General features: G+C 36.5%; 3 protein-coding genes and 1 long non-coding RNA gene across 14 annotated transcripts; 2 read left to right on the top strand and 2 right to left on the bottom strand.

The window, feature by feature from the left end:
- Window positions 1–910: 910 nt before the first annotated feature.
- Window positions 911–9177, top strand: LOC149048948 (uncharacterized). Of its 2 annotated transcripts, none has more exons than XM_089200558.1 (9): window positions 911–1063; window positions 3028–3056; window positions 3508–3666; window positions 5727–5916; window positions 6353–6415; window positions 6593–6679; window positions 6809–6901; window positions 7606–7698; window positions 7933–9177. In XM_089200558.1, the coding sequence occupies exons 1-9, from the start codon at window positions 1048–1050 to the stop codon at window positions 8208–8210; spliced, it is 1008 nt and encodes a 335-aa protein (XP_089056684.1). In that variant the 5' UTR covers window positions 911–1047; the 3' UTR covers window positions 8211–9177. The 2 variants fall into 2 exon arrangements, with proteins under 2 accessions (XP_089056684.1, XP_089056685.1); XM_089200559.1 differs by lacking the exon at window positions 911–1063 and adding an exon at window positions 1074–1326.
- LOC149048947 (uncharacterized) lies at window positions 5824–13968 on the bottom strand. 7 transcript variants are annotated; one of them, XM_089200560.1, is made up of 4 exons: window positions 13475–13644; window positions 13297–13358; window positions 10127–10192; window positions 8942–9074 (listed from the first exon to the last, which is right to left on the bottom strand). In XM_089200560.1, the coding sequence occupies exons 1-4, from the start codon at window positions 13563–13565 to the stop codon at window positions 8958–8960; spliced, it is 336 nt and encodes a 111-aa protein (XP_089056686.1). In that variant the 5' UTR covers window positions 13566–13644; the 3' UTR covers window positions 8942–8957. The 7 variants fall into 7 exon arrangements, 2 of the variants coding, with proteins under 2 accessions (XP_089056686.1, XP_089056687.1); XR_016185030.1 differs by lacking the exons at window positions 8942–9074; window positions 13297–13358 and adding exons at window positions 9380–9516; window positions 13655–13847 and having other exon boundaries at window positions 13475–13537; XM_089200561.1 differs by lacking the exon at window positions 8942–9074 and adding an exon at window positions 9380–9516.
- LOC149048946 (uncharacterized) lies at window positions 13420–19960 on the top strand. Its single transcript, XR_016185031.1, has 2 exons — window positions 13420–13555; window positions 14015–19960. It is a non-coding gene; the product is annotated as an uncharacterized LOC149048946 (long non-coding RNA).
- On the bottom strand, window positions 14169–23583 carry LOC149048945 (uncharacterized). 4 transcript variants are annotated; one of them, XM_089200554.1, is made up of 16 exons: window positions 23410–23583; window positions 22948–23175; window positions 22757–22834; window positions 21458–21838; window positions 20662–20766; window positions 20259–20497; window positions 19700–19878; window positions 19112–19208; window positions 18334–18669; window positions 18078–18195; window positions 17681–17772; window positions 17413–17533; window positions 16756–17043; window positions 16258–16605; window positions 15787–15851; window positions 14169–15566 (listed from the first exon to the last, which is right to left on the bottom strand). In XM_089200554.1, the coding sequence occupies exons 1-16, from the start codon at window positions 23429–23431 to the stop codon at window positions 14592–14594; spliced, it is 3672 nt and encodes a 1223-aa protein (XP_089056680.1). In that variant the 5' UTR covers window positions 23432–23583; the 3' UTR covers window positions 14169–14591. The 4 variants fall into 4 exon arrangements, with proteins under 4 accessions (XP_089056680.1, XP_089056681.1, XP_089056682.1 ...); XM_089200555.1 differs by having other exon boundaries at window positions 23416–23583; XM_089200556.1 differs by lacking the exon at window positions 22757–22834.
- Window positions 23584–23996: the final 413 nt, after the last annotated feature.

The raw sequence follows: 23996 nt of genomic DNA, 5'->3' as shown, positions 1-23996 counted from the left end.
CTCCGACCCCCTTTGAGAAATAATTTAGTCATAAGTGAATAACAATGAAAAATATCGTGTTTTTTTGCAAGAAACATTTTCAAGTGTAGCTTCTAATTATTAAAAAATTTCTCCAGAGTCTACGTTAGGCGACAAACTGGGCTAAACCGACCCTCAGAAGGGGAGGAAAAAGGGGAGCTAGTTTGACCCACTTTGAGAAATAATTTAGTCCTAAGTCAATAACAAAGAAAAATATCATTCTTCAGGTTTGCACAGCACTAAATCCTTCATCTGCTGGTCCTTCATGTCGCATGAATACTAGCCCACTGAATGCACGAGGAAAAGTGATGGCATGATCCACTTCGGCTCAAGTTCCTTTTTTTTTGTATGTTCATATTTACTTGATTGTTTGGTTTTTTTTTGCAAGAAACATTTTCATTCTTTGTCCTGCACAAACGAAATTAAGAATTCTCTGCCGTATTGTTAAGTTGAAAGGTGTGAGTACAGACAACGATGACACCTCACGCAAACAATTTTTCTCTAAACTTTTCAATATCGCAACGAAACTTTTGTAATTCTGTTGAGTTTGACGCTGTTTACTGTTTTACAAGTTAATAGAAAGTGGGGTGTTCTCTTGAAACCCAAAGTATAGTATTCAACGAAAAAAAGCACCTGCTTTGTCTTCAAACATATATATATCGAGAGGAATTAAACATCGCTTCTTTATACATCTACATATTAAATGTAGACAAAATTGATAATGGTCTGAAAATAATGTACTCGGCTCCCCTTGATAATACAAAGGCATTAGCGGTTTGGGGTGCCAAATGTTAATTTAATTATTTTTCAAAGTAATTTTAAATTTCATCGTGAGAAATGTGAGCAGAAGTTGTTATACGTGTGTCTTCTCTTGTTGTTTGAACAGCATGATCTCGAGACCGAAATTACGATTATCGTTATTTCTAAATTGGCACCAAATTTACGGATATAGTAATTTCGTGGCACGCGCACGAAGAGACCTGTGTTCTAGGAGTAGCGGAGGCGGGGGCATGAGTAATTTATTCAAGAATGGCTGACACGTCCGGTAAGTAAATTTGGCTTTTGTCTTCGTCTCTTTTCGGGTCAAATAAGCAATATAAAGGTCACGGCTGGGGGAAGAACTACTTGTGACCTCGGACTAGTGCTACAAAGCTTTGTGAGCCAAAGAGGTCACCTTTTAGTGAAATATTCGGGGGTATTTCGAAACTGTTTGGTGAGGGCCGTATCCTTCGAACGCAGTTCATGTGCTTCAGCTGGCACCGTTCAGATCATTTTTTGAGGGGTAGAATAAATAGAGCTTAGGCGGAGGTATGGGTTATGTTCACATGGAATGTCTTTTTAATTGTAAGTTGTCTTACTTTCGCTATTATCTCAAGAGAAAAGGACTTTTAATTGCGCTTAAGTTGTTTTATATGTGTGCGTAGGAGATACTGTAGTCCTCACTTTCCAAAGACGACTATTTCAGCTAAGAAAAATAGAAACTCAAAGTAGTGCAATGCAGTTAGAGTGAATAGCTAACCTTTTAGGCATGTTTTTGCGTCATCGGTCTGTGGTGTCCTTCATAAATGGATAATATCCGTTATATTACTTTCATCAAACCTTGTGTTGTAAGGGTGAAAGTCGACTGAACGACATTTAAGAGATGTCAAGGTGTTTTCGGGCCCAATTGGCGAGTTTGCGCGAATGATGCCGTAATGTTAAGGAAATATCTAGTACACTGGTTACCCTAAAACACCGCAAAATAAGAAACGCCTCTAACAAGCAGTCTACAAAAACAGTGCGGAATAAATCCTATGTGTATCAAATTTCTGTATGGGATTCAAATTTTCGCATTGCCAGGCCAAATTCCAGTTTTTTTCCATGGTTTTGGAAATATTTTTTTTCCGACATTTGCTTAATCGCCTTAATATTTGCATGGTAATGCCTTGATTTTTGTTTACATGGTTCTCTCGAGCTTGTGATTGGAAACAAATCTCTCAGCATTCTGTCTCGACTTGTGCTCGTAGATTATTTTTTACAGAATAAAATAAAAGATATGCGGCAAAGAATTGTACAAGATTTATTTGTAGAAAATCATGGGATAAGTGATTTAATTAGGAATGAATTCAGCTGCTGCTGTTTACTTATGGTAATTAATTAATCATCCAATGACTTTAACTGTTCAGAGGGCTTGTGTTTCACATGAGATTGTAAACAATTGATGCAGTTCATAGGGTTTGGTTTGTGCCTAAACTAAATTTTTTTTATTCCCTCAAAAAGAGGCATTTGATGTAACTTTGCTAAGTATTAGCTTTTGAAAGCCGGTTTTATTGAATTAGAACCTACATGTTAAGGGCCAAAATGAGTTGACAGAACTAAAGTAAGTCCTGAGGTGTTAATAATAATAGTAATAATTCCATCTTTAGCCAGGGTAAACCTGTCAGCAATCGCTGATATCAATGGGTGCCCTAATTCTTGTGAGATTGATTTAAAAGCTTCCGAAAGGTCACAGACTTAACTAGGTTTCTTTCTTACTTGTGCCTACTGACTTACATGAACAATGACATAGTGAATTACTCGCTAAGCCACTGTGGTAATTAGAACAACAAACATTGCCCTGTTTTGAAAATCTAGAGACACAGGACAGTAATTTTCAGAAATAGCAGGATGTCACAGACTTACTTACTTACTGGATTTTAACATAGAGGATAGAGTGTAGATACTCTAGCTGCTAAAACTGTGATATTCTTGCTCTCTTTATGGGTGCATTTTATTGTCACAAAATGAAAGATTTTGTTGATAACCTCAGGTGTATTCTTTGGGTACACTTGAACTCATGCTAAAGATCAGTAACCCGCATGAAGTATACTATAATCTCCAAGATTAACATAGTTTGTTAATTGGCATTAGATTTCTGTTACTCAGCACTCACATCCATATAAGACACATACTACTACTATATAGAAACTGTCAATTTTTGGGCTGTTTCGGGCATTCAAACTTTAACTGCATTCTAACCTCTCCATCTAGGAACTTCAACAGTGAAGAAGGGAAGAAAGGCAAGTGCCATATGTTCATGTACTTGTGTGAGCTTAAGATCACAAGATCTTAGGACCACAATTAGGTAGCTCAATGGGTGGATAAACTCATTTGAGCCAATTGAAATAGGTTATCAAAAGTAATTTTACAATTGTAAGAAAATTCAAAGCAGACACAAAATAGTTAGGGAAAGGTGCCTAATGGTCAGACAAAAAGTTATTATTCAGGATAAAATTAAAGGGCATTCTATTGATGAGTTTGGCAAACAGGTTAGGTACCAAATTGTAATCTCATCTGAAAAATGGGATTAAAAAGTCTGATTTCTTGGTTGATCTTAACAGTATGACATCTGTTGTTGTTTTTTTTTTATATTACATCTTTCATGTTCCACAGTTTTACATGTAGATCCTTTTTTGAAGGTATTGTGAGAAATATTTTAACTGATTTTAGCTTCCTTTTTTTGGTCAATAGACATGCTCTGATTGTGGTGCAGAGCAGCCTTCGGCAAAGAGGCGGTGTGAAGAATGCTCAGCCATCTTTCCCAAGATCAGGAAGCCTGCACAGCTAGAAAAAATTAAAAAAATGGGACAAACAAATCTTACAATCCAGAGACGATTGATGGAAAAACGTGTAAGTAGCATTAAATGTAATATACACTGCATTAAAAAAAATTGGGCATCTTGTTGTTGATATCATCACTTCGTTAGATAACTTGAGTTACACAAACTTTTTCCTACATGTGTGATACTCTACCCTACATGTATATGTGTAGGAAAACCAAGAAAAGTTCCTCAATGTTTTCTTGTAAAAAATCAGTTACGCATATAACCCTGCCGAATTCATTATACCGTATTTCTTCACTTATAAGGCGCACTCGGTTACAAGCTTCTAGAAGTTACTTGTTACAGTGCCCTCATTCTCAAAACAAAAGCGAAAAAGTCACACATTACAAACCATAGCAAGAAAGTCACACATGGAAAATAGCATAAAAGTCACACGTTTGAATTCACTCAAGTCATCCTTCTCAGGAGACAATGTTTTAAGTTATGAATACTAATTGTTCTGCTTTTCCCTTTATAAACAACACTCATCTGGCAGATCTTTCATTGATCAGTTGCAAAACTCATCTTAATCTTCGAGCATTCGTTCAGCGTACCGTAAATTTTCAGTAATTATGCCAAGTACCCTGGCTGGTACACGAAATGGAAACGTCGCCATGCTATTTCCATATTTCCATGAGAAGTAAGACGACTTTGGCTCCGCCGACATGGAAGACAAGGTAGTGGAATTCCATCGCTTCGTGTCGAGAGCCAGACAGCGTTGCAGCTAGGAGTCCAGCCACATCCTGAACATGGACGAAACCCAGATGAGATTCGAGTTGCCAGCCACAAGAACACTGGAAACCGAACAGTGCCCATCTTATCCTGCGGAGGCGATAAACAGAGTTTCACGGTCGTCCTAGCAGTGAAGGCGAATGGTGAGAAACTTCCACCGAAGGCTATTTTTAAAGGCGTTCGTCAGCTACGAATTCAGGTGCCCAGAGGAATGCAGGTTTCTGTACACAAAAAGGGCTGGATGGAGGAAGAAGGTTTGTTCTTTTTCCTTTATCATTCGGAGTATATAATAGCGGCCACGACAATTTCCTCGAACGATTTGTAGCCAAGTTTGCCATATTTCGTGTGAGCGAGGTTTGGAATTTGTTCGATTGTTTCTAACGTCAATATTTCAAGCGCATGCTTTTTAGCACGTTCGCTGTAGAAAGTCATGTCTTTAACTGTTGCCTAATCACAGTTTGTCTTTCTAACTTATAGGAACCAAGGATAGGATTCGGAAAAATCTTCGATTTACGCCTGGGCATTGGGGATTTCTAGTTTGGGGTTTCTTCCGCGCCCATTTAATGGTGCAGTTGAAGACCTACTTGACAGACAAAACGTCGATGTTGCCGTAATATCCGGTGGGCTCACTCTAGTTCTTCAGCCCCTGGATAAGTGCATCAATAAGCCACTCAAAGCAAAGGTCCGTGCGCAATACGAAACCTGGATGGTTAACGGCCCATTTACTTACACGCCCTCCGGAAAGAAGCGAGCGCTCAGTAAAGAGATGGTGTTGCGGTGGATCGATCGAGCATGGAGAGAGATCCCAGTTGAGTTGATAACTAGATCGTTCAAGTCCTGTGGCATCAGCGATGCTCTCGATGGAACTGAAGATGATGCGGTTTGGGATGACGAGGAAGAAGAAGCAGAGGACATAGAAGAGCGGATCGACAACGAGTTCGAGAGACAGCGAAGCCGAAGACGACGAGTAGCTGAGCTCAGCCCAGCTTTCAAACAAATGGTTTTTTTCAGAGCCACCCCGGTTCTTTTTAGAACCAACAAATCTGATAAAGTCAATGGTCAACGTTGGATGTGTTTTGTTTATTAATTTACCGCTATTTATTTACATACTCATTTCAGTTTATTAAGGAAATTTGGAAAAGTTATATTTTGTGGCGCGAAAATACTCGGATATAAGACGTACCCCAAGTTTTGAGCAGATTTTGATCAAACAAGCATATTTTCTCGTAAAAAGTGGTGCGCCTTACAAGTGAAAAATACAGTATGTATTATGTATTACATGCATTACCAGATTGCATGATAGTAGTTCTTGACACTGAACACAAAAAGCTAGCTTTGATCTTTACTGTACTCTAGGCTGATATTCTAAACGTGAAGCACGACTGTGATGTTGTCATCATGATGCAAAACAGGCATGGTGATGGTAACACCATAACTGTGTATGGCACTGCTGGTGCAGGGGTTGCCTTCATTGGAAATAAGAGCAACAAAAAGATTTCAGAAGGTGGAGATGTGGCATTAATGCTGTTTAAGAAGTTTCTCAAAGGTGCTGTAAACCAATACTTTTCCATTGATAATATAGAAGCCCATCAGATCTACATACTTTATTAATTACCAAAACAGACACTTGCACTATATTTATTGAATACCAATGTCAAGTTACTATTTTATCATCATAATATTTTTGTTGTGGTTGACAAAAAAAAAAAATGTGCCAAACCAAAAAAAAAAAAAAAAAATAAAGCAAACTGATTGGCTGCATTAATTTTGTAAACATTATCACTTTGAATCTTAATGATGTTTATTAATAAAAGTGAATTGGCAGTGAGAAGTGTATCCCTCCATCTCAGCACTTACTCATGTTGCTTTCCATTAGCAGGTTAGCAAGTTATGTAATTCCAATTTCTATGTAATCAGACTTGACCTTCCTCATTGTATATTAGTTTGTAATGTGACTATTGGCTAACTTCTTCTTTATTTAGATTACTATTCAAGGTCTGGCAATGAACATTTGACAACTGCATCTACCTCTAATGACTCCACAGGTGAATTGCCAACCTCTTCTCTGGAAGGTGGTTGAACTGTTTCTTCCTAGGCATTTGAATTTAATATGTCAAAAATATTTGAAATATTAGAGTGCATCTAATCAGGTTTTACAATAATTTACATTGTATGTTACACCCCAAATCTATCTCTTGGGGATTTCTTGCTCACACATTTAGATCAGTCTGAAAGTTCTAGCAATTGTGCAACTCCCAAAGCGCCAAATGAGTTGTTAACTGCGGCCCCATCTACTCTCTGCAATGCAGGTTTGTTTTGTTCTTGTTTATTTTTGTTTCCTTGTTTCTACTTTTGTTTAGTTTGTTTAAGGTTCCCTTTTTTGGTTACTATTGAGCACCACTTACACATTAAGTTCAATATAACTACCTGATACTCAGATACCAAGTCTGAAAGTGAAGAAGTTGGAGCACTAGATAGAGGGCAAGACATAACAGCTGGGGCAACAGCGGAATCCAGTTCCCTAAATAATGGTTTGTAATGTTTGTTTGTATGCACTGTAACAACTTATGCAAAAGTATCTACAAAGGTAACATTTTAGGATTAAGTTCTTTCTTAAAAATTATTGGTGATAATTCAGTGTTAGCATGTATATTGAATTTTGCTATCATACCACAGATCCATGAAATCTTCAAATTGATGTCCCATTAAAGATAATTAAGATAAAAAATTATAACCAAGTGGACTCAGAAAAGGTCACTATGCTACTCATTTTGCTTCATAATATTAGTACAGAGTTGAAGGTGCACTGTCAATTGTAGTTTGGGAAGCTAGGGAAACAAAAGAGTCAATGGTAGTAAAAGGTTTAAAAATTCAATTTTGTTCTTACATTCAGAGAACATTTCACAGGCATTGCATGTTTGGCTGCAAAATCGTCCTTTTTCTGTGTAACAAGATTTGAGTATGCACCATAAATAGCCTATTAAGAAAACCCATCATTTGATTTGCCAAGATATCCAAGTAGGTCAAAGGGAAGTGTAAGGGCACTTTTGGTAATTTGAAGAATCCAGAAAAAGGTAACGCCTGCTTTACTGATGTTGTAAACTGGGGTTAGTTTCATTTGCAATGCAAGCCACTTTTTAGCTTGTTTTTCTTATGTTGTTTCTTTTTCTTTTTTCTGGTTTTTGTTTGAGCACCATGTATGGATTTGGAACAGTCTAATTTACTTGATTCTCAGATACAGATTCTGAAAGTACAGAAGGTGGAACACCAGACAGAGAGCAAGACAGAACTGTTGGGGCAGCATTAGCTTCCAGTTCACAAAATAATGGTTTGTTTCAATTGTTTGTTTTTCTTCATTGTAGCAAATTAAGTACAAGTCACAATAAATGCATAGTAGTATTGTTTTGTAAGACTTTCTGATGTTTTCAGCAAAAACTATAATTTTCTTCAAGACCTGTGTACATGTACATGTTAAGTTGATCTAGTAAATAGTATGCTATGAAATCCCTGTTGGTTGCATATTAATTTTTTATCTTATATTCTGTTTTCTCCATTTCAACAGTGATGGTGGTGTACAGACGTGACTCAGTTGTCATGGCAGCTGGCCATTTAGAGGAACATCGAAGAGAAATTCATGGCAAGAGAGTACCAACAGATCACGTTTGTGTACTGTTAACAGCAGCAAAATCTAATGTTATGGCGCCATTTATTGCTGGCGATCCAGATGAAAACTCTTTTTTGGAGAAAGGAAAGTTTTTTGCTCTTCCTAAACAATTTATTTACCGAGCAAGTCTTCTGAATGGATCACTTCAGTTGGCACCATATAATGCTACACCTTAAAGGGACAGGAAGGGCTAATAATGATCAATTTTTGTGTCAAATTGAGGATCCAAAACATAATTTTAAAGAAGAGTACAAAAAACATGTCATTGACAAAAATACATGGTGTCATCATTCATTTTTAGAGATTCTGCGTTAGAGTTAGCAAGGTGATATTGCAACAGCAAAGTGAGGTGACAATGTGAATCATCTAATTGTCACTAAAAAGCTGTATTTTTAGGGTTGGAAGATGATGTCACATGACACAAAAATGATTATTCCTAAGCCTTCCTTGTCCCTTTTAGTGCATCTAAAGTTTTTTTTTCTGAAAGATATTTTAAACTGTTCTTATTTAATTATTGCAAAATATTTCATTCTCATCATTTCCTATGTTGTGTCTATCAAAGTTTATTATGAAGATAGTTTTTGAGTAATTAGTTCATATTTAAAACCACCATAACCAGATTGTGATCAAGTATGTAAGATTTTGTTCAAAGCAAGAAAGTGGTATTTCACTCACTCATTGCTGTCGTAGAGATGACTTGCTATAATTTCTGAAATGCTTGGTAATAGGGCATGTGTATGGCTAAGCAGTCTATGTTTCTGTTCTCAGTTATGTAATGTAAATATATATATGATAATAGTAACAGCTATAATACAAAAATAGTATATTCTGGGTTGCAGAACTAGAGTAGTTACAGTTCTGCCAAAGCATGTTCTTTCATTGATAAAGTTCATCAATTTCAAAGTAAGAAAGGTTGATAGGGATTAATAAGGAAGAAAACAAATATTTATGATGCTGCTTGCTGTAACTGTTGTAAGTAACATACAGGATTGCCAAGGTACAACCCCAAACCATAGCCAGTTCAGAAAGTCTTCCTTCTCCTGCATGTAAGTGGACATCAAAAAGAAGGAATGTTGAGTGTTCATACATCACTTGTATATCTGAACTCAATCGGTGACATTTCTCACACATTCATTCACAGAGAAAAGTGATTTTAGGAGAATTTAAACCACATTCAAGGGTAATCTGACTCAGATCAAAATCACTGAAGGTATAATTTCAAGAGACAGCAATGAACATCTATGGGTAGGGTGGGTGTTTTGTAATCATCCTGGCATCAGTAACTGAGTAAGAAATCAAAACATGGGATGCAATTGCCATCAAAATTAATACACTTTCTGCAGTTGCATGCCTATAAAGACTAGTGACAGCAGAAGATATCTCATGTCTCCAGACGAACAGAACATTCATAGCTCCCTCTTTGAAAATGACAAACTCTCGACCGGTGAAATCCAAGAAACCTTCATTTTCATTTCATGATAGCTGTTGGAAAAAAATCATCCCATCTGATGAAGTGTCGTGTATTAAATATCACAAGGGCCCATCATCACATTGACATACGTGGGAATGATACACACTCAACGTAAGGAATGAATAATTTTAGGTTGTTAAGAGAAATGGGTGACCTCTTTGTGACATTCAGGCAACAAGCTAATCTAGGCTTCGGCAAATTTTCCAAAACATGAATATGTGGCTAGTGATCAGTCAATCCTCTAATAACACCTTCGTGCTACTTAAAGAGAGAGTTATCCAATCTCTTGAGCATAATCCCTCTCAGTGAGCACCCCTTTAAATTTCGAGAAAATGATGACATTCTTTTTAATGTTACATGAAGCTAGTCAGAGAACTCGTGTGGACCAACACTACCGGTAAGTCTTGATAGTAAAGACGAAATTGAATTGAACACACTTTAATGTTCCTTACTTAAATTCTACGAAAACTCTTATGCTGCTGACAATTAGTATCTGCGGATTTCTTTAGTGATTGCAAGAGTCAGGTGCTTGAAGCTAATTGTGCTGGAAAAAATTGTCACAAACAGCTGCGATACCCTAAATGACATATTTCTCAGTACTTATTAGAAATGTTGGCTTACCTTTGCTGGAAATTTTCTATGCTTCCCTCTTATCTCTCTTCGATCTCTTAGGTGGTTATCTTTTTCCTTTTTCAAAAAAAATATTAAAAATGAAATGCCATAAAAGCAAAGATGAATAATTAAATGCTTTAACTCAATAACTATATCAACAAAATGGAATGGATTACGCGAGTTCAGCACAACAACTAAAAGATTCTTTTTGGTTATGTTCGTTTTGGGTCCTTTTTACAGCTACCAGCAATATGGAATGGATTACGCGAGTTTGGCACATCAACTAAAAGATTAGTTTTAGCTATGTACATTTTGTGTCCTATTTCTCAATTAGCAGCAAAATAGAATGGATTACGCGAGTTAAGCACATCAACTAAAATATTCTGTTTAGTTACGTACCTTTTGGGTCCTTTTTACAGCTACCAGCAAAATGGAATGGATTACGCGAGTTTGGCACATCAACTAAAAGATTATTTTTAGTTATGTACCTTTTGTGTCCTATTTTTCAATCAGCAGCAAAATGGAATGGAGTACGCGAGTTTAGCACATCAACTAAGAGATTACTTTTAGCTATGTACATTTTGTGTGCTATTTTTCAATTAGCAGCAAAACAGAATGGATTACGCGAGTTTGGCACATCAACTGAAAGATTATTTTTAGTTATGTACATTTTGTGTCCTATTTTTCAATTCGCAGCAGAATGCAATGGATTACGCGAGTTTAGCACATCAACTAAAAGATTATTTTTAGTTATGTACATTTTGTGTCCTATTTTTCAATTAGCAGCAAAATGCAATGGATTACGCGAGTTCAGCACATCAACTAAAAGATTCTTTTTGGTTATGTTCGTTTTGGGTCCTTTTTACAGCTACCAGCGATATGGAATGGGATACGCGAGTTAAGCACATCAACTAAACAATTATTGTTAGTTATGTACATTTTGTGTCCTATTTTTCAATTTCTAGCTAAATGTAATGGATTACGCGAGTTTAGCACATCAACTAAAAGATTATTTTTAGTCATGTACAATTTGACCTATTTTTCAATTAGCAGCAAAATGCAATGGATTACGCGAGTTTAGCACATCAACTAAGATTATTTTTAGTTATGTACATTCTGTGTCCTATTCTTCAATTCGCAGCAAAATGGAATGGAATACGCGAGTTTGGCACATCGACTAAAATATTCTTTTTAGTTATGTGCATTTTGTGTCCTATTTTTCAATTTCTAGCTAAATGTAATGGATTACGCGAGTTTAGCACATCGACTAAAAGATTATTTTTAGTTATGTACATTTTGTGTCCTATTTTTCAATTAACAGCAAAGTGGAATGGAATACGCAAGTTTGTCACATCAACTAAAAGATTCTTTTTAGTTATGTACATTTTGTGTCCTATTTTTCAATTTCTAGCTAAATGGAATAGATTACGCGAGTTTCGCACATCAACTAAAAGATTCTTTTTAGTTATGTACATTTTGTGTCCTACTTTTCAATTTCTAGCTAAATGGAATAGATTACGCGAGTTTAGCACATTAACTAAAAGATTCTTTTTAGTTATATACATTTTGTGTCCTATTTTTCAATTTCTAGCTAAATGGAATAGATTACGCGAGTTTAGCACATCAACTAAAAGATTCTTTTTAGTTATGTACATTTTGTGTCCTATTTTTCAATTTCTAGCTAAATGGAATAGATTACGCGAGTTTAGCACATTAACTAAAAGATTCTTTTTAGTTATGTACATTTTGTGTCCTATTTTTCAATTTCTAGCTAAATGGAATAGATTACGCGAGTTTCGCACATCAACTAAAAGATTCTTTTTAGTTATGTACATTTTGTGTCCTATTTTTCAATTTCTAGCTAAATGGAATAGATTACGCGAGTTTCGCACATCAACTAAAAGATTCTTTTTAGTTATGTACATTTTGTGTCCTACTTTTCAATTTCTAGCTAAATGGAATAGATTACGCGAGTTTAGCACATTAACTAAAAGATTCTTTTTAGTTATATACATTTTGTGTCCTATTTTTCAATTTCTAGCTAAATGGAATAGATTACGCGAGTTTAGCACATCAACTAAAAGATTCTTTTTAGTTATGTACATTTTGTGTCCTATTTTTCAATTTCTAGCTAAATGGAATAGATTACGCGAGTTTAGCACATTAACTAAAAGATTCTTTTTAGTTATGTACATTTTGTGTCCTATTTTTCAATTTCTAGCTAAATGGAATAGATTACGCGAGTTTAGGACATCAACTAAAAGATTCTGTTTAGTTATGTACATTTTGTGTCCTATTTTTCAATTTCTAGCTAAATGGAATAGATTACGCGAGTTTAGCACATCAACTAAAAGATTCTTTTTAGTTATGTACATTTTGTGTCCTATTCTTCAATTTCTAGCTAAATGGAATAGATTACGCGAGTTTAGCTCATTAACTAAAAGATTCTTTTTAGTTATGTACATTTTGTGTCCTATTCTTCAATTTCTAGCTAAATGGAATAGATTACGCGAGTTTAGCACATTAACTAAAAGATTCTTTTTAGTTATGTACATTTTGTGTCATATTTTTCAATTTCTAGCTAAATGGAATAGATTACGCGAGTTTAGCTCATTAACTAAAAGATTCTTTTTAGTTATGTACATTTTGTCCTATTTTTCAATTTCTAGCTAAATGGAATAGATTACGCGAGTTTAGCACATTAACTAAAAGATTCTTTTTAGTTATGTACATTTTGTGTCCTATTTTTCAATTTCTAGCTAAATGGAATAGATTACGCGAGTTTAGCACATTAACTAAAAGATTCTTTTTAGTTATGTACATTTTGTGTCATATCTTTCAATTTCTAGCTAAATGGAATAGATTACGCGAGTTTAGCTCATTAACTAAAAGATTCTTTTTAGTTATGTACATTTTGTCCTATTTTTCAATTTCTAGCTAAATGGAATGGAGTACGTGAGTTTAGCACATTAACTGAAAGATTATTTTTTAGTTATGTACATTTTGTCCTATTTTTCAATTAGCAGCAAAATGCAATGGACTACGCGAGTTTAGCATATTAACTAAAAGATTATATTTAGTTATGTACATTTTGAGTCCTATTTTTCAATTTCTAGCTAAATGGAATGGATAACGCGAGTTTAGCGCACCAACTAAAATATTCCTTTTTAGTTACGTACCTTTGGGTCCTTTTTACAGCTACCAGCAAAATGGAATGGATTACGCGAGTTTGGCACATCAACTAAAAGATTATATTTAGTTATGTACATTTTGTGTCCTATTTTTAATTTCTAGCTAAATAGAATGGATTACACGAGTTTAGCGCATCAACTAAAATATTCCTTTTTAGTCACGTACCTTTTGGGTCCTTTTTACAGCTACCAGCAAAATGGAATGGATTTCGCGAGTTTGGCACATCAACTAAAAGATTATTTTTAGGTATGTACATTTTGTGTCCTTTTTTTCAATTAGCAGCAAAATGGAATGGATAACGCGAGTTTAGCGCACCAACTAAAATATTCCTTTTTAGTTACGTACCTTTGGGTCCTTTTTACAGCTACCAGCAAAATGGAATGGATTACGCGAGTTTGGCGCATCAACCAATAGATTCTTTTTAGTTATGTACGTTCAAGGTCTTATTTTTCAATTACCAGCAAAATAGGGGTGGATTATGCGATTTTGGCACACCAATGATAGATTCTTTTCCGTTGTGTCTGTTTTGGGTCTTATCTTTCATTTACCAGCAAAATGGGGTGGGGGGGGGGGGGGGGGTTATGCGAGTTCAGGACATCAACTGATAGATTATTTTTCGTATTGTCCGTTTTGAGACATATTTCATTTATTATTAAAATGGCATTGATTTCGCGAACTCAAACTCTTCCAAATTGTCCGTTGTAGAACCTATTATTCACTCATCAGCATATTGGAATTGAGGAGGATTTCGCAGGTTTAGTAGATCAACTGATAGATTATTTTCCCTACTGTCCGTTTTGGATCCTACTTTTCAATTATCAGCGAAATGGTATGTATACAATCACGAAGCACACGCTGAGTAAGTAACAGACCAATTTAATATTTGCTAAAGATAGAAAGCTAGATTCTTCTCGCAGACAACTGACGAACACAAGCCCAGTTACGCTTGCTTTAGTCTTTACATTTTCGCAGAGGATACATAGCAAGATAAATTTAATTCACCAAGGTACATTGTTTTTATTTTGAGTATGACTTATAGAAAAAAACTGTTAGAAGGATATGGTAAAAATCCATGTTTAAAATTATGCTTTTAGTACCTTAGAATGTCGTTTGGTAACAAAAGAGATTTCAATTTGAGTTCAGTGATGTTGCCACTGGCCACACATGGAAAAAAACTGATACGCTTAAGTTCCCCAGTGCTATCCTTATCTACATGGTCCTCTGCTTCCTTCCGCGGCACTTTGTACTGCTGGAGCTCCTCTATCCTTTCTCAAATACAGTCTCAAAAATCAACAAATACCAAGTTTCCGTAAGTAGTCTCGTCGTTGCTTTCTAGTTCCCATACATTGGTACAGAACGAGTCAAGTTCCTTTTCCTCGGCTGTGAGTACCACGGCACCACTTGGGCCATGGCAGTGAGTGTCAATATACATTACGATACTATCGGTGAAATAAAACAAAGAAGTTTTGTCATTAAGAATAAGAAACGCTGTGAACGCATTGCACGACGAAATGGCCTCCTTTAACTGACCAGAGACAGTAGACATCACGTGGTGGTCTTTTAAACGCACAGGTAAATTGTCACCAACATCCATCGTGCACCACATCTCTAGCACACTAGCAGCCTCTTGGATTGAGAGGTATCTTGAAGGTAAACTCTCCCGACAGAAATTGTAAACTCGGTTGCCAATTTCGATACAACCACACAATACCTCTACGATGGCACTTGCAATACATGATTGGCACTCCGGGAGCGGAACTTTTTGGAAACTTAGAGCATATCCTAAAAGGATACTAATTAGGCTACAGGCATTACTCCCGTTTCTGCCTTTGTAGAAACCTTGACTTATTTCTTTTGGGAATTTCCAGCAAGACACACCCGGAGCTAGAACCTCTGGGAATACAGGATCCAACACCGGTACACTTAAAGTACTAAGTGCCTGAAGGATAGCATTTCCAGTTGCGCTTCCAACTGCCAAGTCACTGGCATTACCACCGAGAAACTCAATGATGTTGTCATTTTCATCTCCATCTCCATCACCGTTCAAGCTTTCTTCGTCGTCAGCGTCTTCCTCCTCTTCTACTTCGTGCGTAAGGAGAAAGGTACGAAAGACATGTAGCTCTTCAGTTAACACAGGAGCAAACGCACTTATCCCAGCGGCGATTTGTTTCGTAGCGAAATTCATACCCTCCTTGATTAGGGCAAGTTTTGCCATTATCACCCGCTTCTTGGTTGATGCGGTGGCGTACCGACGACTCTACATATTTGTGGGATACACAAAGTATAACACAAGTGACATTTGCGAATATTATCTGAAAAACCCAACTCTCTTATTTAACAAATAAACGGTATATTAGTTCAGTAGAAATATTGCACATTAGAAATACACTTGAATGCATGGACCTGTTACAACCAGGCAACCATGTCCGATTGTCCAGCTGGTTGTACTGTGAACCTTAATATATCTCGCCACTTACCGAAATCTCCTCCGAAGATCTTTCCAGTTCAATACCCACTCCTTCATTGCCATCTTTCATACATACTGTATGAAACAAAAAAGTAGCGTCTACTAACTCCAAAGAATCGACATAACAAGGTGCAGCTATGACTTCTCTGGTCAATTTAAATGTACGCTGAGGGCCCTAAAAATTTGTCACTTTACTGATTATGACTTACACGCCAGGAGAACAACATCTTGTGAACTATGGCAATTAGTGACTGACGGACCGACCGAAAGATTGGGCGTGCATGGGCTTTAGAGTAGATAGGTCGATAAAACAAACATGAGAAACTTTACACAGCTGTCTAATTGGATGTGTGATTGGTTAGAACTCGAATGTGATCGTGGTACAATCGGACTATTTACATCTACTCATCCAGTTCTGTCAACTATTGGGCAAAAAGTGATCACAAAGGTACCAGACCTGTCAAATAGGCGATAAAAATACCTTTTAACAATTCCTGCAGTTGCTCCTGTTCTTTGAACAAGTATGGTAAAAGACTGTTCTTGTAGAACTTCATGAATCGTATCATTTCCTTTTGGAGAAGTTCTATTTCCTCGTGAAACCTGGATGCTTCCATCTGTTTGTCTACAACCAACCGTTTGGTACGGATAGGTACACCTGTGAAAAACGGTGTACCTGTGTCGGCTTTCCAAGGAAATTTGCCATTCTCTATCTCGTGCAGTTGGACAGAGTCAGTGGCTGAAAGTCGATTGTACTTAGCAATTACTTGCTCCAGCTTTATCTTCTCTGCCGATATTTTTGTACGTAGCCTTTGACGTTGCTTTGATCCATCTACAGAAAAAAACATACCATTGAAAAAGTCTTACAGCGAATAATTTTATTAACAGGATAAAGGGCACTCACATTGAGCAAACTACAAATACTGAGGCATTTCATGGGAGAGTTTAGATCTAACAATCTTTATACTGAAACAAAAGTTACCTGCCAGCTTTTCCATATTAAATGCCAACTGAGTAATTGAGAGGTGGAAATGCTCCATTTGCTTCTGGAAATACGCAACCCCCTTTTCAATTAACACGACCTCACCAGCAATGACATTGTCACAAGGTTTAGCTTCAAGCTCTCGGAACTTCTTCCCAAAGAGGTGATCGGCAGTTTCAAGAAGCAACTTTTGTCTGGGGGTGCAGTTTTGCAATGTCAGCAAATGACATAGATATAGCTCCTCCTCGTCAGATAGTTGAGGCTTTTTAAGGTAGGAAGCTTCGTCCTCTAATCAAATTTGAAAATAGACAAACAAACAAAAACTGTTAAAAACCTGTTACATATTACAAGCAGTTAGGGTACACCAAATTATGCATAGATCTACATTTATGAACGGTGTTTATTCTCCATTTCTCCTCTGTTTTGAGAGGCAATAGGCTTAAAGGGACATAAGAGATGCAAACATCATATGGTTATGCTTGCCACCATCTTTTTTTAACTATTTGAAGAATTGTCCAGAAGCCAAACTGTCTTAGCAAAATTTCCTGGGATGGAAAAATATTTTCAGAATGTCATGCAGGTAAATTCAGCAACAATCAGATCAGTGATAAACATTAGAAAAAAATTGGTAAATTATATCAGTAGTGTATAACTGACCTTTTGCGGCCTGACAAACATCGGATTTCCAACTTTCTAGGCACACATCTGTTTGATTCATTTGAGGATTTTTCAACAGCTCTTCTATCTCTTTGTTCACCTGCTTGAGCTGATTCTCTGCCTGAAACCAGAGAAGCAGAAGGGTCACAAGTCGAAATTGACAATTATAGACTGTCATTGTTTTCCCTATTTCATAACCAAGAACCAAATGAGTGGAAGAACAAACACAACACTAATATCTTTATAGCAAATGAAATGCACTTTATACCGTTGCGTATCGTTTTGCAAGTGAGCCAGGAAGTCTCTCAATTTTCCGTCTGTTCCAATGAAAAGAATGTTCAGTGAGCAGTTCCTCCCTACCTGTAAGATTGAAAATGAAAAGAAAACTTCAGACTAATCGGCTACAATACAACCATTCCAAGTTCTAACCATTTATGAAAAATTTTTATATGAAACCTTAGCCAATACAGCATTTTCAACTTTTTTCAAAATTGCTGTTATCATGCTGTTTTGGTTCCTTGGATACAGGGTAGTAAATTGCACTGGGAATAAACCTTGTGGTGTGTCACCTTGTACCTTTGCTAATAGGAGTTTGTAACAGAACATACATTTAGCATCCTCTAGCTGTTGACACCATTTTGTGGATGGAAAATTGGGTGATGTACCTTCAGGAAGCATATGCTTTGTGGAAGAGCCTAATCTTGAGAAATGGCTATTGATGTGCTCAACCTCCTCCCCAGTAGTTGCAGCTGCCCCACTCTGCCAACGACCACCCCACAAGACCTACATGAAAATTACACTTATTGATATACATGGAATGCCATCAGAACACATAAAAATTTCATGATTGAAACAAAACCAAACTGTATCCATGCAAAAGAATTCATATGCAAGCAAAATTGGACATAATCATACCAGTACCTGACAAGACCAATCATGAGCTTTTGCATGCATAACTGACAATGCTGGACTCATTTTCTTGGAAGTTGCTGGATCATTCTTTTTTAACCATGGCCAGTACTTGCAGATGACATCATACCAGAAGAACTCCACATTCTTGGGAATGTAGTAGTTCACCTGGAGATAATGGGCATATCCATAAACTTCCCCATACATCATGTTGATGGCATGTTGCGCCAAGCCATGCCTACATCCAGAAATCTCCAGACCACACTCATCCAGATTCTTTCTTTTTTTAACTGTATTTCCTGCTGCTCGCCAGTTTGAGTCTCCACACTTTCCCTGCTCATCTGATTTCTGGATTAAAAATAATGTACATCCACATGTACAGTGTATAGATAACTGATGCTTGTTGAAAAATCAACAAGTTGTAATTTAGTAACATGTGTCTAAACATCCTATTGCTTGATAGGAATGTTTGCCAGTGTTTTAATAGCAAAAGGCAGGTTTCAAGAGATGCAGTCTAATAATATTGCTACATGATACTACCTTAGCATTGATTGCTCTGTGAGCAGAGAATTAAGTATATTGACAAGTCTTTGCCTTACAATAATGGACACTGAATCAAACCATAGAATGTTTCTGAATTGACAATGATCATCATTTCCACATGTTAACTACAATATCTTTGATTGTACCTTGTCTTAAGTTGTATCACAAAACATTGCCTCAGAAACTAGGAATGTTGCATGTACCCTTTTAAATCCAGTAAACACTTAATGATTACACATGCTCTTACCCTTTGCTTTGAACCTTGATAGACCTTATGAATGTGACTATCAACTTTCTCATTTGAGACCACAAAGGTTTCTCCATAGTAACACTCTCTTTTCCTTCTGAATACAAATGTAAATATGTATTCTTTAATAACCTAATACATAACCAAGTCTTCTACATGCACTCCAGTGTTAAGATGAGTGTATGATAGTGGTACAGGCTCTTCTTATGTCCAAACTTTCTTCAAAAGTTTCTTCAGTAGTGTTACCTACTAGTACTTTACAATCATGTGTGAATTTTGATAAGTATTGATCCCTCAAAAAACATATGTATTTTTTAACCACATAAGCTTTGATAAAACACTGTTCAGAGATTAATTCTGAAAAAAGTTAGGATGATTTACAACTTGAGAATGATGGTAATACTGAAACCTTATTGCTAATGATGATTTCATTGCACAACTCCAACTGAGGTTGACCTTAGAATGAGCCAACTACCCAAATATTGCAGTTGATTAACAATGAAACTTATAACCTACGCAGAAAGAAATTGTCTTTGAGTTTCAAATTTAGCACAAAGAACACTTATGAAATTAATATCTAGAACTTACATCCCTGCAGATTTAAAACGGTAAAGTTTCATGTTCCCATCAACATGAACAGAGTGCTGATGTTGGCTACATGATGGGCACTCCATCCAGTCAATGCACCGCAATTTATCGAGTTCAAATTGACAATATTTCCACTCCTTAAATGACACTCTGAAAGCTGAGGCATTAACAGTTGCAACCTGTAAACAGTAAACAAACATCCACGTTTCCTCTGTTACAACATACTACAGTAAAAAATGTGATAAAGTTAAGTTTGCTTAAGACTTCTTTGGCTCAATGACTCTCTACATCAACAGGGCTTTTATTCACTTATGGGAATGAAAATTTTAACAATGATCGTGGAACCTATCAATATGCTGAGGTGTTATAAAACTAATGATACTAACATAAGTTATGCTCTTTGAAAGTCTAACTTGAAGATTTGTTTATAGTATTAGCAGTGCTAATTAATATCATATGTTTAAAAGTGACAACATTTTCCACAAGCTGTTCTCCTCTTTACCAAACTTCCAAACCAGAATTAGATGTTGAAGGGCTGTCCTGTGATAAAGATACTCACACGTCCTTTCCGCTTTGAAAAGAGCTCAAGTGACTTGAGAAATGCACCTTCAGACACTCCTGGGAGCTGCTTCTGAAGAATGTCCCAAAATAAGAAAAGCTCCTTATCAAAGACATACGTCATATCTTTGATACTCCCTGGCCAAAAGCCAGACTGGATGATGACAACTGGTTCTGAGGTGCAAAGCATTTTCCCACACTGGAGGCACTTATATCTTCTATGGTTTACATCAAACCGACCTGAAATTTGGAAATATATACTGTACAATTATATAGTCTGTTGAGAAGGCCAAACTGGTTATTGCACATTGTATCACAAACATATTCATTGCAGAAATATTTCTTTAAATTCCATGCAATTAATATTACAGGAATGTCTCATGAAAATACATATCAGTCAATACCTCGAAGGGAGACAACAATGCAGTGAGTATTAGGTAGAATACAGTCTGGTTCACAGTTTCCGCCACATGTAGTACAGCAAAGGTCTCTAAGAGGTAGACTTCTCGCTAGAAAAGAAGGAGATGAAATCCGCCTCACTTAATGTGTTTGTATATACATATATAAATATATGTTTATATATGTATATATATACATATATATATGTATATATATATGTATATATGTGTATGTATATGTGTGTGTGTGAATATATATGTCTATATATGTAAATGCATATGTATATATATATATATATTGTTGGAGGAAAAAGGCAAATAAACTACAAGTTCATCGATTCAAGGGATGAACTTGTAGTGTATTTGTCTTTTTCCTCACACAATATGTACATCACTCTACTCCTATGTATTGAGCACTGTTTTACGAAAGTCAAAATTTTACACTTTACATATATATATATATTGAGTATGTATTGAGTATATAATGAGATAGGGAAAAATCAAAGAGATTATACTTTCATCCCCACAAGACTGTTTGCCCACTCATCAGGGTATTTTGCTATAAAATCCTCTGATGATCGAGTGAGTAAGCATAAAACAGGCTTGTAGAAATGAAAGTATTATCTCTTTTTTTCCCATCTCAATATATATCACACTCTACTTCTACATACCAAGCACTTTACAATGGAAAAATCAAAACACAGTCTTCCTATATATATATATATATATATATATATATATATATATATATATATATATATATATATATATAACTGCACACTGTAAACAACTGAAAGATTACCAACTATTTCCCACTGTCCATTACTGTTCCATGTTGTTGTTGCAGGGATTGGGAAATAGTGTCCATTAACTATGGCATCCCTGTCATGAAATGGCCAGCTTTCATGAACTTGCTGGTCACATTCAGGGCACAAGTGTCGTATGGTGGAACACATGTCACATCTCACAACTGCAGCTTTATCTAAGCATCTGCTGCACATGATATTTTCAGGAACAGCATAAGTGGCTTCCAGTAATTCTTCAAATATTGTTGACCGTTGCTCTTCCCAGCTTTCAGTCAAGAGTGTCTGCCTTTCTGCCCAATTTTGTCTCTTTGGTGGGTTGCTTTCTTGCAACCTCTGTAAAAGCTCCTGTGTCTCCAACAGGAATTCTTTCATTTCTCCTTTACAAAAATGACAAAAACATTTCCACGTTGTAGTAACAGTGCGTCTAATACAATCAACAAGAACAATGATTATGACAACAAAATCACAGAAAGTGTAAAATCATGTTCTTACACTTTGAACTAAAACAAGCTTTAACCCTTTACACCTTAACACCAGTATGCAAACTCTCCACACTATGCTCTTTACATTTCCTTAGGTGCTGACAAGGAGAATTTTTTAACAATTAAGACCTCCTTGAGTTAATGATCATTTATTCTTGTGACCTAAATGTGTGTTTCAAGGATGATAGGTTAAGGAGAAATTAGGTGCTAATCACTCTTAGAGGTTAAAGGGTTAAGCCAAAAGCACCGGCCATCCAGGTTCAAGGGAATGTATGATTAGTTCATCAGGTTTTTAATGCCAACAGCACAAAAATTAAAACGTATGCCAAAGGGTGTATGACTCCTACCCAAAATTTCTTCACCCTCCTACCGATTTAAGGAGGTTTCGATGCCTCTTGCCTTGCCCCAACAACTCCGACCTTGTATGACTAAAGTAATGTGGGACTGAGTGACTCAACTGTATTTTTTTGGTACTCTAGACCTTTACTTATGCGCCACCATGTAAATAATCTGACATTATCCCTTTCCACCCTAACATCGGTATGCATATTCTCCATACTGTTCCCTATACATTCCCTGAGGTGCTAATGAGGAGAATTTGTTTCATAATCCAGAGCTTCTCTAGTTGGTGACCATTTCCTTTATTCTCATTACCTTAATGTGTGATTTGGGGGTGATATTGTGGGGAGAAATTAGATGCTTCTCACTCTAAGGGGTTAAAAGGTTACTTGAATTACTCCACAAATAACTCCACCACAGAGAACATAACAGAAGCGCACATTAACATCAACCTTGATATTTATGATTACAAACCTCCTACTGTACCGGACGCGCACGTAGTTTGATCCGCATTTTCATGTCCATAACTTGCGCTCGCATTCTCTGAAAGGTCTTTAGATAAAGAAGAAACGGGATCGACTCAGAGCTAACAAGCTGAGGAAAAGTTGATGTAGCATGTTCATTAATGAAAGCTAATATGATGATTCACCAGAAAATATGCTTACCATCACGTTCATGATGAGCTGAGGTTTCAAGGATAGAATTCGTATCTTTTCGTCTTCTTTTCGACTGACCAGAGTATGTTCCCTTATTATTACGAAGTCCTGAAACGGGGTCACTACCATATTCATACTGCCGAGCTTTCCGCTCTTTATTCTTTGACAAACCCAACAATCCTTTTCCTTTACTAAGAAGCTCGGACATCGAGGGCAGCTTTCGTTTTCGGTATACCCCTATAAACAATTAGACGAGAGTAAGACTGATGAAGACAAGCAGTATGCAGTCGAAACGTCGCGATTCACATCATATGTGACAACATCGTGAGACAAACGATAATGTTTTATTCTTAATGAGACTACAGCTTACAAAGGGTAGAGGAAAAGACTGATTCTAAATTAGCGAAATAAGAGTTACGGTAGCGAATGAAGTTAAGACTTCACAAAATAACCCATCACAACTGAACGCACATTTACCCCTTTCCTCCGCCATCTTGAATGTTGTAAGACAGTGGAACCGAGTCCTTCTCTTTATTTAACACGTGTAAAGAGCATTGGTAAAGAGTGCCACGAAATTACTATATCCGTAAATTTGGTGCCAATTTAGAAATAACGATAATCGTAATTTCGGTCTCGAGATCATGTTGTGTTTGAACTCATTCCTTGCCTCATTGTTTAGAATTGTGTTTAGAAAAGTGTAGCTTCTAATTTTTAAAAAAGTTCTCCAGAGTCTATGTTAATGACAAACTGGGCAAAACCGATCCTCGGAAGGACGAAACAGGGAGCCAGTACGGGGTAGATTCCGCAGTTCATGTGCCCAACCCACTCTGTGAAATAGTTTAGTGTTGAGTCAAAAGCAACGAAAAATATCGTTCTTTAGATTTCAACAGTGCTAAATTCTCCATCTCCTTCATGTCGCGTGAATATGAGCCCATTGAATGCTCAAGGAGGAGTGTCGGTATAATTTACTTCGGCTCAAGTTCCTTTTTTGTTGTAAGTTCATATTTACTAAATTGGTTTTTTTTTGCAAGAAACGTTTGCATTCTTTATCCTGCTCT

This window comes from Pocillopora damicornis, chromosome 3 (assembly GCF_964200805.1).
Source record: "Pocillopora damicornis chromosome 3, jaPocDami1.2, whole genome shotgun sequence".
Lineage (NCBI taxonomy): Eukaryota > Metazoa > Cnidaria > Anthozoa > Scleractinia > Pocilloporidae > Pocillopora > Pocillopora damicornis.
The sequence above is the reverse complement of the archived record's forward strand: the minus strand, read 5'-3'. Positions and strand labels throughout refer to the sequence as shown.

Bases quoted from the DNA above. Each gene is read 5' to 3' on its own strand.
- LOC149048948 (XM_089200558.1), top strand. The intron at 6,416-6,592 runs GTGAATTGCCAA...TCACACATTTAG, and splicing joins TACCTCTAATGACTCCACAG to ATCAGTCTGAAAGTTCTAGC. The intron at 6,902-7,605 runs GTTTGTAATGTT...CTTGATTCTCAG, and splicing joins ATCCAGTTCCCTAAATAATG to ATACAGATTCTGAAAGTACA.
- LOC149048947 (XM_089200560.1), bottom strand. From the start codon at position 13,565: ATGTACATACCTAAAAATAATCTTTTAGTTGATGTGCCAAACTCGCGA. The intron at 10,193-13,296 runs GTACGTAACTAA...TTTTTGAAAAAG, and splicing joins GCTGTAAAAAGGACCCAAAG to GAAAAAGATAACCACCTAAG. The intron at 9,075-10,126 runs GTAAGCCAACAT...ACTTACATGCAG, and splicing joins ATAGAAAATTTCCAGCAAAG to GAGAAGGAAGACTTTCTGAA.
- LOC149048945 (XM_089200554.1), bottom strand. From the start codon at position 23,431: ATGGCGGAGGAAAGGGGTAAAT. The intron at 21,839-22,756 runs GTTTGTAATCAT...ATTTTTGTAAAG, and splicing joins CGCGTCCGGTACAGTAGGAG to GAGAAATGAAAGAATTCCTG. The intron at 17,773-18,077 runs GTACATCACCCA...TCAATCTTACAG, and splicing joins AAAGCATATGCTTCCTGAAG to GTAGGGAGGAACTGCTCACT.